The 12523-nt window shown below is 42.1% G+C and overlaps 1 protein-coding gene across 1 annotated transcript; it reads right to left on the reverse strand.

Annotated features, from left to right (window-relative positions):
* Positions 1 to 5523: 5523 nt before the first annotated feature.
* LOC147310765 (heat shock 70 kDa protein 12A-like) lies at positions 5524 to 11975 on the reverse strand. The gene is made up of 4 exons (XM_086267625.1): positions 11654 to 11975; positions 8972 to 9196; positions 8728 to 8899; positions 5524 to 7765 (listed from the first exon to the last, which is right to left on the reverse strand). Exons 1-4 carry the CDS (start codon positions 11936 to 11938, stop codon positions 6735 to 6737), a joined length of 1713 nt encoding a protein of 570 aa, XP_086123751.1. The 5' UTR covers positions 11939 to 11975; the 3' UTR covers positions 5524 to 6734.
* Between the last annotated feature and the right edge of the window lie 548 nt (positions 11976 to 12523).

The raw sequence follows: 12523 nt of genomic DNA on the forward strand, positions 1-12523 counted from the left end.
TCCTTCTATTGAAGAATAAAGGGCTTTGGCTGGATCTGCCCCTTTGAACTAGGTAACAGCCACATCACCAGGCTCCTGATTGGTTGTCGCGGCGCGATTTTACGCTGGAGTTCAGATTTTTCCAACTCGAGCGGGGGACGCGAAACGCGTGTATGCACAAAAGGCAACACATAAACTCACGCGCGTGGTTTTTTTCGCGAGTCAAACGCCCGAAACGCCCTACACTCACGCGCGTTTCTGGCGTTTTCGCGACTCAAATCTGCTTCCGAATTTTCGCGGGAGCCGCAATCGCGGGTCAGCGCGCCTTTCCATTGACTTTACATGTAAGCCTGACGCTCCGCCTGCCTCTATCGCGTTCGGTGTGAACACACCGTCAGTCCCCAAACACTTACAGGGTGGTAAAACAAGATTAGAAATACAAAAACAGTTCTTGTGGTACAACATTTTCAGTGCATACATAATGTTTAACTAGTTCATACCTTAACATTAGGAATGTAGAGAAAGGTTTGGAAAGTTGACTGATTTTCATCAGTTTATTTACCCGCAGCAACTCCCCATTTTGCAGTTTATCTACTTCCCTGTCTTTTCAAAGGTTTTTCTTTAGTCTGACAGCAAATAATGTTACACTCAGTAACGACAAACACACTCTGACTACTTGTCACTGGCTCTGAGTTATTTTCACCTCAACTTGTTTGACCTGTTTCTGCAACATGGAACTAAAAGTGACTTTGGCACTGCAGTAAGTATAAACTCACTGTGGTACTGCAGAGAAATAAGTGATCTTTTAAGGCAGTGTGAGGCAGAACTGGACACCCCAAATACTCCAAACTGCCACTTCTCCTCAGCCTGGGCTTCAAGGATTTCAACAGGTAGTATAACTGCTGATTCGTTTAAACTACAATGTTGTTGCAAGCAGGTTTCTGTAAGACATGACTATGACTGTATTTTTACAGGCCTACAAACAGTCAACTGGGTCCTTTCAATGTGAAGAAGTAGTGACTCTACTTAGCTGACTTCTCCGAAGTTGCCTTATTCTCTGTGGGTACTTGGCAGCCTATTTAATTGCAGCCTCTTCATGGTTCCCATTTACCTGTGGGATTCCCAGGTACTTGCCATTGTAAATGATAAATGGCCTATATTTGTATAGCGCTTTACACTACATTCAGTCATCCACCCATTCACATACTGTTGATGGCAGCTACATTGTAGCCAGAGGTGCGCTGGGGCACACGGACAGAGGCGAGGCTGCCGGACACTAGTGTCACCGGGATCAGACAGCCACCTTCAGCTCAGTTTTCTGATCAGCAGCCACCTTCAGCTCAGTTTCCAGTGTCCCCTGATCAGCAGCCACCTTCAGCTCAGTTTCCAGTGTCCCCTGCTCAGCATCCACCTGTAGCCCTGTCACCTACTCCACCGCTTTCATCTCAAATTCAGTCACCCGTAGCTCAGTCGTCACCCCCGCTACCCATAGCTCAGGCTCTACCACAATCAGACCTTCTCCAAACCTTGTTGCAGTCCATAGCCCAGTCAGTAGTGCAGTTAGTGGAGGAATCATTAGCTTTGTCATCTGCTAAGTCAGCCTCTCATCTTCACCCTCAGCCAGGGGTCCCTATTGCCTCTGGCCCTGCATCTGCTCCAGCTGGAGGGCCCGAGGAGCCCGTCCAGCCTCAAGTTTCATCAGCTGGGGGTTCGGGAGAACCCGGCCAGCCTCATGTTTCGTCTGCTGGGGGTTCGGGAGAACCCGGCCAGCGTCCTGCCTCGTCGGCTGAAGGGCCCGAGCTGCCCGCCCAGCACATCCTCTCCTCTGCTGATGGTCCGGGGAAGTCTGTTCAGCCGTTGTCTGCTGAGTCATCCTCCGCAACTTCCACATCATCACCATTCGCATCACTGCCTGCAGCGTCGCTGCCGTCAGGTTCCGCAGCCGTCCCGCTGCCGTCAGGTTCCGCAGCCGTCCCGCTGCCGTCATCCACGCCTGGTCCGGCCTCAGCTCCACTTTCGTCTTCATCTGGTCTGGCCTAAGCTCCGCCTTCTTCTTCGTCTGGTCCGGCCTCGCCTGGTCCTGCGGTTGCCACACCGCAGTCAGAGCCAGCTCGACCTGTTCCGCCTCGCCTCTGCCAGCCGTTTTCCAGGCCGCTAAGTTGGCATCATGGCCTTCGGGGACGGCCTCCGGAAGGAGTTCGTTGCCGCCGCTGGCATCGCGGCCGACCTCCGGACCTGCTCAGTGGCCACCACTGCCTTCCAAGTGGTCGGCCTCCTGATTGGTTTTGCCTGCACTGCCGCCGTTGCCGTGTGCACGGTCGGCCCCCAGAACTGTTTGACCGTCACCACCATTGCCGTGTGCACGGTCGGCCCCCTGAACTTTTCGTGGACTCTTCTTGAGCTCTGGTTTCATTTTGTTTTTGATGTGCTTTTCTGCGTTTTTGGACTCTGGTGCTCCTTGTTTTTTGTTTGGTCTCTGTCCCTCCGTCCTAGGCCCCCTCCGCCCGCCCTGGCCTGGTACTTTGTGCTTTTTTGTTTAGGGCTGTCGGGAGCCAGCCCTTAGAGGGGGGGGTACTGTCACGGTTCTGGTTGGTTCACGGTTCCGTTGGACCCAGTATTTTGAGTTTATTATGTTTTGGTTTATTTTTGCATTATGGATTGTTTTCTGATGTTCTGGTGCTTTGTTTATTATTATCATTATGGATCTGTTTCTGTTATTCTTGGTGAGGGATCAGTTCTTAGGTTTTGGGTTCTCATGTGTATTGCAGTTTCTGTTCAGTGTCATGTCTGCATCTGGTTTAGTACTTCTTGTTTCCTGTCTTATTGTGAAAGTCTTTGTCTTATGTTAGTGTGTGCAGCTTTGTTCCCCCTGTCTCATTAGCCCTGATCTCCCCCAGCTGTGTCTCCCTTCTGTGGCCCATTCCCTCATTACTACCCTGTGTATTTAAGCCCTGTGTTTTCCCATGCTTGGTGTCGCGTCGTACCATCAGATTATGCCTGTGTGTTTTTTGGTCTCAGTGTTCAGTCCCCACTTCATGTTTTGTTTTCTTGCCAGCAATAAAGCTGAGGTTTTTGAGTTGCATTCCGTTTTCCGATTCCTGCATTTGGATCCTCATCTCTGCCTGCCCGCACACAGATCCCTGACAGGTTTGAAGTTGGCCTGTAGTGTTGATTCCCATATTCCCATGGAATTACTGATGAAGGTTCTTAGGTCGTGTTAATCTCGTTTGGTTCTAGGGAAAAACCTTAGATGACTAAAGAGGTCCATGTCCTGCTGAAGCAACTTAGCACTACTTTCAGATCCAGTGACGGTATGCAGTACAGTGCAGTCAGGCCAAGGCAGTCCACAAGAGAAAGACTGAAGACCACTTCAGCAACAATAATTTATGACAGGTATGGCAGGGAGTTCAGCACATAACTAACTACAAGCCTGGCAATACCACATTGATTGAGAGCAACTCAATGTTTGGGGGAAGATGAACCACTTTGCATGCTTTGAGGTGGAGGGCCCACAGGCAGCCGCAGCTCAAACATCAGATGACAGCAGCAACCACTACTGACCAGATGCTCGAACACCTGTTATAATGAAGTGTTAAAACTATTCTGATGTGACATCATGTCCTGCATGCCATCCACAATCAACCCACTCCATTTTCCATACAGAGCTAACAGATCAATTGAAGATGCTGTTTGAGTTAAATTGTTAAATGTTTGTCATTTTTATGTTTACCATTTGTACAGTGTTTTAACTCTGATGAAAGAAATTTCCACATCTGAACCAAAGAGTAAAACAGTGAAATGTGGATTATTAAATATTAGGTATCTCTCCTCCAAGTCTCTGTTAGTACATGACTTAATAATTGATCAACAAATTGATTTACTCTGCCTTACAGAAACCTGGTTGTAGCAGGATGATTATGTTAGTTTAAATGAATCAACACCCCCGAGTCATTCTAACTACCAGAAACCTCGAAGCACAGGCCGAGGGGGCGGTGTGGCAGCAATTTTTCACACCAGCCTATTAATTAATGAAAGACCAAGACAGACTTTTAATTCATTTGAAAGCCTGATGCTTAACATTGTCCACCCCAGCTGTGAAACTCAGAAACCAGTCTTACTTGTTATCATCTATCGTCCACCTGGGCCTTACACAGAGTTTCTGTCTGATTTCTCAGACTTTATATCTAATTTAGTTCTGAGCTCAGATAAAATAATTATTGTGGGTGATTTTAACATCCATGTAGATGCTAAAAATGACAGCCTCAACATGGCATTTAATCTGTTATTAGAGTCAATTGGTTTCTCTCAAAATGTAAAAGAACCCACCCACCACTTTAATCACACTCTAGATCTTGTTTTAACATATGGCATAGAAACTGAACATTTAACAGTGTTTCCTGAAAACCCTCTCCTGTCTGATCATTTCCTGATAACATTTACATTTACAATAATTGATTACACAGCAGTGAAGAGTAGACTTTATCAAAGTAGATGTCTTTCTGAAAGCGCTGTAACTAAGTTTAAGAATATAATCCACCCACTGTTATCATCTCCAATGCCCTGTACCAACACAGAGTAGAGCAGCTATCTGAACGCTACCCCAACAGAGGTCGATTATCTTGTTAATAATTTCACCTCCTCACTACGTACGACTCTGGATACTGTAGCTCCTCTGAAAACTAAGGTCTCAAATCAGAAGTACCTGACTCCGTGGTATAATTCTCAAACACGTACCCTAAAGCAGATGACTCGTAATCTGGAGAGGAAATGGCGTGTCACAAATCTAGAGGATCATCATTTAGCCTGGAGAAATAGTTTGCTGCTTTATAAGAAAGCCCTCTGCAAAGTCAGAACATCTTACTATTAATCACTGATTGAAGAAAATAAGAACAACCCCAGGTTTCTCTTCAGCACTGTAGCCAGGCTGACAAAAAGTCAGAGCTCTTTTGAGCCAACCATCCCTTTAACATTAACTAGTAATGACTTCATGAACTTCTTCACAAATAACATTTTTATCATTACAGAAAAAATGACCAATAATCATCCCACAGATGTAATATTATCTACAGCTACTCTTAGTACCATTGATGTTAAGTTAGACTCTTTTTCTCTGATCTTTCTGAGTTAACTTCAATAATTACTTCCTCCAAACCATCAACGTGTCTTTTAGACCCCATTCCTACAAAACTGCTCAAAGTCCTGCCATTAATTTATTCTTCGATCTTAAATATGATCAACCTATCTCTAATGATCGGCTATGTACCACAGGCCTTCAAGCTGGCTGTAGTTAAACCTTTACTCAAAAAGCATCTCTAGACCCAGCAGTCTTAGCTAATTATAGGCCAATCTCCAACCTTCCTTTCATATCAAACATCCTTGAAAGAGTAGTTGTGTCGCGGTTCGAATTTTGAGGAAGAGACTTACGACTGAACGTCCATAGTGGGTCAACAGAAATAATCGTATAAAAACACATATATGTTCTGAAGATAGGCTCTGTAAGGTTCTTTTGATTTGGAAGGAAAATAAGCGCAGACATAGTCCTAGGAGGGGTCCAAAACAGGGATTTATTAAACACACATAGTTACAGTGCGGGAAGCCGGACTTCTGTCTCTGCCCTGTTACAGAAAGCTTTATAGCCATTATGACGTCAGGACAATTCCCAGATCTCCTCTATGTTCAGAACAACAAGACTTTCCCAGAATTAAAACCAGATGTTTCCACTCATCAGTATCTGGGAACCAATTTGTGTACAGTGTGTAGTTTTGTGAAATTGTCGGTTTCAGGTCAAAGAGAGTTGCATGGCCTTATATGACTTACTGCGGGCTCCCTGGACCTGCAGCTTGTGCTGGTGCTCAGATTAACAGATTAACTAAATGATAAATGATACATGATAATATTGATGATAAACTGATACAGACTAATGAAGTAATGACAGTGCTTTATGAATGATACCACCGTGAAAATAAAATAACATGTTTTCCTTGACAGTTGTCAAACAGCTAACAGATCATCTGCAGAGGAATGGTTTATTTGAAGAGTTTCAGTCAGGTTTCAGAGCTCAGCACAGCACAGAAACAGCTTTAGTGAAGGTTACAAATGATCTTCTTATGGCCTCTGACAGTGGACTCATCTTTGTGCTTGTCCTGCTAGACCTCAGTGCAGCATTCGATACAGTTGGTATTTTTTTTTTCCTGGTGAGATCACAGTATTAACTGTTTGATGAATATGCCTATTTTATGAAAAGTTGATCCTTAACACATGCAAAGATATTTTGACCCCTTGAAATTTTAAAGAAAAAAAATTAAGCAATTTCTTGGCTTCCCCCCCCACACACACACACACACACTTATTAATAATGTTACAAGTTAAGGAAATTACATCATGTCAACAAGTTTTCAGGAACACATTTGACCACTTCAGCAACAATCTAATTTACATACACAGTATTTCACCAGATGCACAATGATATTTATTATGTGTCTTCCACTCCTTTGATGTCTACATTGCAGCAATTTAAAACATCAAAATAAAATGTAGGCACACAGTGACTTTGCTCAATGATTATGCTGTTGGGGTGTGAAAATATATTTAACAGTATCATTTTTTTAAGAAAAAGTAGGTTTTATGTTTTTTATGTGATTGAAGTCTGATTATAACAGAAGTCTTGTGATACTAGTTTACTTGGGTCTATACTTCATTTATGTTTTAGAGGAAGAGGAAGCTGGTGAACTCTGAATCATTCTCTGAAAACATTCTCAAGCTTTGGTCATGAAGTCGATCTTGATTGTTTGTTTTAACCCAGAAGCTACATCTATGCCTGTAGCTGTTATTTCTGTAGAGCCAAACCTTATTTCAAGTCTAACCTTTCGATTCATTCCTCCACTAATATCAGGCAAATCAACAGAAAATGAAGCAACTTTCTCAACTTCATCCTCATCTACATAAACAGGATTTTGTTTAAGTGTACGATAAAATGTAAAGTATGCAGTCATCTGATGTGGTTCTCCTGGATATAAAGTGTGAGTTTTGGTTTCATTCCATCCCACATCGTCACCTTCCGTCACCAGTTTCCTGAAAATATCACAGCACAGCTCACCTGCCTCAGCTGTGTATTTCTTTTCTTCCTTGTGTTTGGACTCATCAAAACCCTCACAGATAGCAAACCCGTAAGTATAGGCACTTTTTCGAGATGCCACCAACCCTGGGTTTCTTCCAAATGTTACAGCTCCCTTCACGATCGCCTCTTGTGGTCTAAAAGGACAGAGAACTTTACACTGATCACCAAATTGATCAATAACATGTTGACGTAGAATCTGACTCTCAGCATAGCCCCCTACTAACAGAATGTACTCAATTTGTAATTTTCTTTTCAAGATTTCTCTGACACTGTCAGTGATGCCCTTCAGACTCTCAGCAAAGAAAGACCTCAGTCTCTCTTTAGAGATTTTGATGGATCCATCATCCCAGGAAGCACCTTGCACTGATTCAAAGAACTTTTCTATTTCCTGTCTTTTCTGAGCCAGTGTTCCCAGATTATATGGGCAGACCATCTGAACATCATCATCTACCTGTTTGAGATACATAAAATCATACATTATCCTCTGAACCTCACTGGGATAGTTTTCTTCATATTCATCCCAGACACCATGACTGAAGATTTCTTTGAGGAACTCTTTGAATTTCCTGTCCACAGTTTGCCCCCCCAGATCATTTCCTGAGGCCTTGTGCAGCTCCTTCAGGGCTCCTTTATTAATGACTTCATGAACAGTCATGTCAATTGTTCCACCTGCAACATACACAAGAATAATTACAAACTGACTTCCTGTAATACATCCAGTAGAGTCACCCAACAGCTGTAGCTCATACTCTATAGGCCTCAGTTAGCATGTTAAAGATTAAAGTTCATGACAATTTGAAAAATATTGAAACAAGTATGGTTGGTTTGGAAGGGTTGCCAGGAGACAGCCTCATCTCTCAAAAAGAACATGGCAGCACAGCTTAAGTTTGCAAAGTTGCAGATGAAACCACCACAACAGAAAATTTTCCAACATAATGTCTGAAAAAAAAATAATGCTGCAGTTGTACCCTAAGTTGTTTATGCATAGATTAATGCCCACAAATCTCAATGATGTGAAACAATATTCGGGCCCAAAAGTCGAGTGGGCCCGAATCTTCCACAACAATGTGAGAGACTGTGAAGACATAGAGAAAACAATTAGTTCATGTCATGAATGTTAAAGGTGGTTTTGCAAACTTTTGAATCATGGAGTACATGTAGTTTTTTAGAGAACTACACAGAGTCCATGTAGAGGGAAGACTTTCTTTTTCACATGACTGTCTGAAGGAAAGTGAATGGAATTGGACTGAACATTGGGTGTAACATCCATCCCATCCATCCATTCTCTCCCGCTTGTCCTTTTCCGGGTCACGGAGGGTGTGCTGAAGCCTATCCCAGCTGTCATAGGGCGAGGGGCGGGGTACATCCTGGACAGATTGCCAGTCTGTCGAAGGGCTAACACAGAGAAACAGAAAACCATTCGCGCTCACATTCACTCCCGCATTCACACCTATGGGCAATTTAGACTAATCAATTAACCTATTCCCACAAACTGCATTTCATTTGGAGAGTGTAACAGTTTTATTTATATAGCACTAAATGAAAACAACAGTTGCCTCACTTTATTTTGTAAGTTAAAGACGCCACAATAATTTTAGACAAACATTGATCCACAGAGTCACATCCAGTACCTCCACAGTCCACCACAATATACTTCGTTCCTTGACATTCATCCAGTGATGCTCCATCATGGTTCTGTGTGATGAAGCCATCAGCTGGCAGCTTCTTACACCAGACTGAGGCGGCCTCTGGTTCCAGTGCGATGATCAGGTGGTGTTGAGTTGTAGCTGTCACAATTCCTGCCTGGAAGTGAAATAAAACTAAATCCTCTGAACATTTCAGGATCTCAGAGCTCACTTAATAAAATGATGTTACCTGAATCGCAGCTTCTCTCATGAACTGCTTTGCTGAAGAATCCCAGATGGCAGGTACAGTCAGCACCCAGGTGAAGTCCAAGGCTGTGAACTTCCTCCCTTCTGTGTTGGCATTGATGGTTGTCAGTGCGTCTTCCTTCAGATATCCCAGAGCTTTCTTAAACACCTTCAAGGCCTTCAGTGACTTCCCATTTGACGCTTTTATCATCACATCTATGTTGAGAATCTGTTAATTTATTGAAAAGCTGTTAATTCATACACATATTACTTTATTACTTTCATGAGCAGCATCCATTCAGTCAATTATTTGGTCAGACTTCAAAGTGATGGCGCCAGTGTGTTTGGCTTGCCATCCTCAGTCGTGTCTGTCTTTTGTCCTCTCTTTTCCCTTTACCTTCACTTATGGACCTTGGCACCGTGTTTTTTATTTTTATTTTTATAGTCGTATGTTTATCTAGTGGTTGTGCACTGATTACATATGACATGAAAACACTTTTAAATCTTTGCTCTTTCATTCATTTTGGGCCGATCCCTGTTGGAGTGTAGGCAGCGCTAATCTACCACAACTGGATTCTTCTGCCCTTTCTGTGACACGCTTTCCTGCTCTGGCAACTTGGGCAATTTCTCGTCTTCCTCGGTACCTGTTCGCTGTGGTGTGCCTCAAGTATCTGTATTAGGCCCTATTCTCTTCACATTGTATCTGCTTCCTCTTGGAGCAATTTTTGAGAAGTATAATATTGCCTTTCGTTGCTATGCTGATGAAATGCAGATTTGCTTTGAGATTACTGATGATCTTGCTATGTCTTTTCATTATTTTCGCGAAAGCATGTGTGAGGTTAAAGATTGGTTCAAAAGTAATTCTTTTGTCCTGAATGAAAAGAAAACAATCCCCCGCAACCAATTGTGTGCTGTTCTGATGCCCTTTGCTAGCTCCCCTTCTGATTATGCCAGTAACTTGGGCATATTACCGGATAGCTCGTTTAAATTTCTGTGTCTGCCGTAGTGAGGTGTAGCTTTCATCAGCTGTGCCTCATTTCTAAGGCTAAGCGCTATATTCTGCTTAAAGGCCTGGAGAAACTTATTGGTTGGATTACTGCAACTCACTTTACTTTGGCCTTTCCTCCTCCCTTCTCCTTAGATTGCAGACTGTCCAGAATGCGGCGCACACCTTTTGACGGGTAGCATGTAATTTTCCTCCATCACTCCTTTTCTTGCTGGCTTGCACTGGCTGCCAGTTAAGTACCGTACTCAGTTTAAAATACTACTCTTCACATACAAAATTATCAATAATTTTGCGCTGAGCTACCTTAATGAGCTTCTTAAGTTACACACTCCTGACAGAGCACTTAGATCTGCTACCCAATTTTTTCTAGATAAACCTTGTTCTCGGCTGAAATCTGCCCCAGTCTTATGGAACATTCTTCCTGTTGCTATATGGGCGTCTGACTCTATGCCATTGTTTAAATCATGGTTAAAGATTTATTTATTTATACTTGCTTTTCCACCTAGCTAATATCATGGTGTGTGCTGATACATTTTTAACCATTATGCTTTGTTAACTACTTTTATGTATGACAATTGTCATGGTTTTATAATTGATACGTGCCAGGTCCTTTCTCTTTCCCTTTTCCCTCCCATCTCCTTTTTCCTATCTTATTTTGTCAAGCAACTTGGTATACCCTTGTTTTTTTGTGTGCTTTATAAATAAAGATTATTATTATTATCCATCCATCCATCCATCCATCCATTCGCTTCCGCTTATCCTTTTCAGGGTCGCGGGGGGTGCTGGAGCCTATCCCAGCTGTCATAGGGCGAGAGGCGGGGTACACCCTGGACAGGTCGCCAGTCTGTCGCAGGGCCAACACACAGGGACAGACAACCATTCGCACTCACTCATTCACACCTAGTGGTAATTTGGATTATCCAATTAACCTATCCCCACAAGTTGCATGTCTTTGGACGGTGGGAGGAAGCCGGAGTACCCGGAGGGAACCCACGCAAACACGGGGAGAACATGCAAACTCCACACAGAAAGACCCCGGCCTGATGGTGGAATTGAACTCAGGACCTTCTTGCTGTGCGGCAACAGTGCTAACCACCGTGCTGCTTATTATTATTATTATTATTATTATTATTATTATTATTATTATTATTATTATTATTATTATTATCATCATCATCCTTAGCCATCTCAAACTAATTCAGTCCATGTAGAAAATGTTATTAAAAGTGAACAGAATAGAAAGTTTTTACACTGTTTTATTCAGTAAATTTGTTTACAGACACCTCTTGAGTCTGTTTTATGTCTCTGGTTCATTTAGTGAAGTTTAATATCCACAGACAGCTGTTTAATTTACATCAAATTCGGTTGAAGTAGTGACTGATCACTCTGTGCTTTCTGGTTTAATTGTTGGGATCTTCTGTTGCAGCTAAGGATAATATCATCATGACATCTGAAAACTGTTTTATTGAGTAGGTTTCAGCTGTAGGTTCATGAGAAGGCAATAGCCCTTCCAGTTTGGAGATGGAAATGAAATGACATTTTTTGTGGACTTAAATACTTCACCTTTTCATCTTTTAACAAGAAATGGTTTAAGAATTTATATTTGCATGTGCTCATTACATTTACATTAATGCAATCTGTCCTCATTTAGTATTTCTGGAATATGTTAATTTTACTTACGTTGCCATAGAGGGCCATCTTAAAGCTGTCAAAGAAGAAGTGTTTCTTTGTGTCTTCTCCCTTCATATTGGTATATTCTTTTTTGGCTTCATAACCAAACTTGAGAAATTCTTCATTTTCACTGAACAGAATGCAGGATGGAGTCTTTGGAGTGTCCAGTCCATACTCTCTCCCCCAACGCTTCAACTTCGGGTCAATATCTCCCCCTCTGGGTGTAATATTAAAGGCATACCCACTGTATGCAGTGCCAAAGTCTATGGCTATGATACAGTCTTCTTTTCTCATCTTAGGAAATGATCGAGTGACTTGGAGAGCGGAATAAGGTTAAAATGCCAATGAGCACCAGTCACTGAGTCACTGCATACTTATCCTTACTGTAAGCCCCGCCCCATTCTTCTTTTTTCATAATCGGATAATGAAAATGTCTGTCTTCAATACATTATTACAAAAGACATGGAAATATGTTATAGTTATATATATTTCAAATGAAATAAAATATAATTAGGAGCAAAATAAATTTCTTAAGACTTTTACAGTATATTTTAAGTGAAAGTTAACACCATGAAAAATGTTAATATTTAATACTTTAATATTTAGTTTTATAAATTACACAAACCATCTCATCTCCTAAATACGAAAGTACGTACTTAGAAGAACAGATCATAAATTTTGGATTTTGGGGCTCTGAAAGCTCCTGCTTGGGCTGATTCGTGGCATTAAAAAATTCTCCTCTACAGCATTCCTTCAAGCCTTCAAGGAATGTGACTCTGTCAGTTAAACTGAAGTTTCCTGGAGGGTAGACAAGAAAGCAAAAGACATATTTTAAAATAAGGATAGAAATTATTTATTTAATTTAATAATTTAAAAAAA

The sequence above is a fragment of the Aulonocara sp. 'chitande type north' Nkhata Bay genome, linkage group LG16 (assembly GCF_057382095.1).
Source record: "Aulonocara sp. 'chitande type north' Nkhata Bay isolate Kocher_YH1m ecotype deep benthic linkage group LG16, A_spYH_male_GT1.1, whole genome shotgun sequence".
NCBI classification, from domain to species: Eukaryota; Metazoa; Chordata; class Actinopteri; order Cichliformes; family Cichlidae; genus Aulonocara; species Aulonocara sp. 'chitande type north' Nkhata Bay.

Coding starts and splice junctions, on each gene's coding strand:
- LOC147310765 (XM_086267625.1), bottom strand. CDS start 11,938: ATGAGAAAAGAAGACTGTATCATAGCCATAGACTTTGGCACTGCATAC. Junction 9,197..11,653: donor AGATGGCCCTCTATGGCAAC/GTAAGTAAAATT, acceptor ATAAATTAACAG/ATTCTCAACATAGATGTGAT. Junction 8,900..8,971: donor TGAGAGAAGCTGCGATTCAG/GTAACATCATTT, acceptor TTTCACTTCCAG/GCAGGAATTGTGACAGCTAC.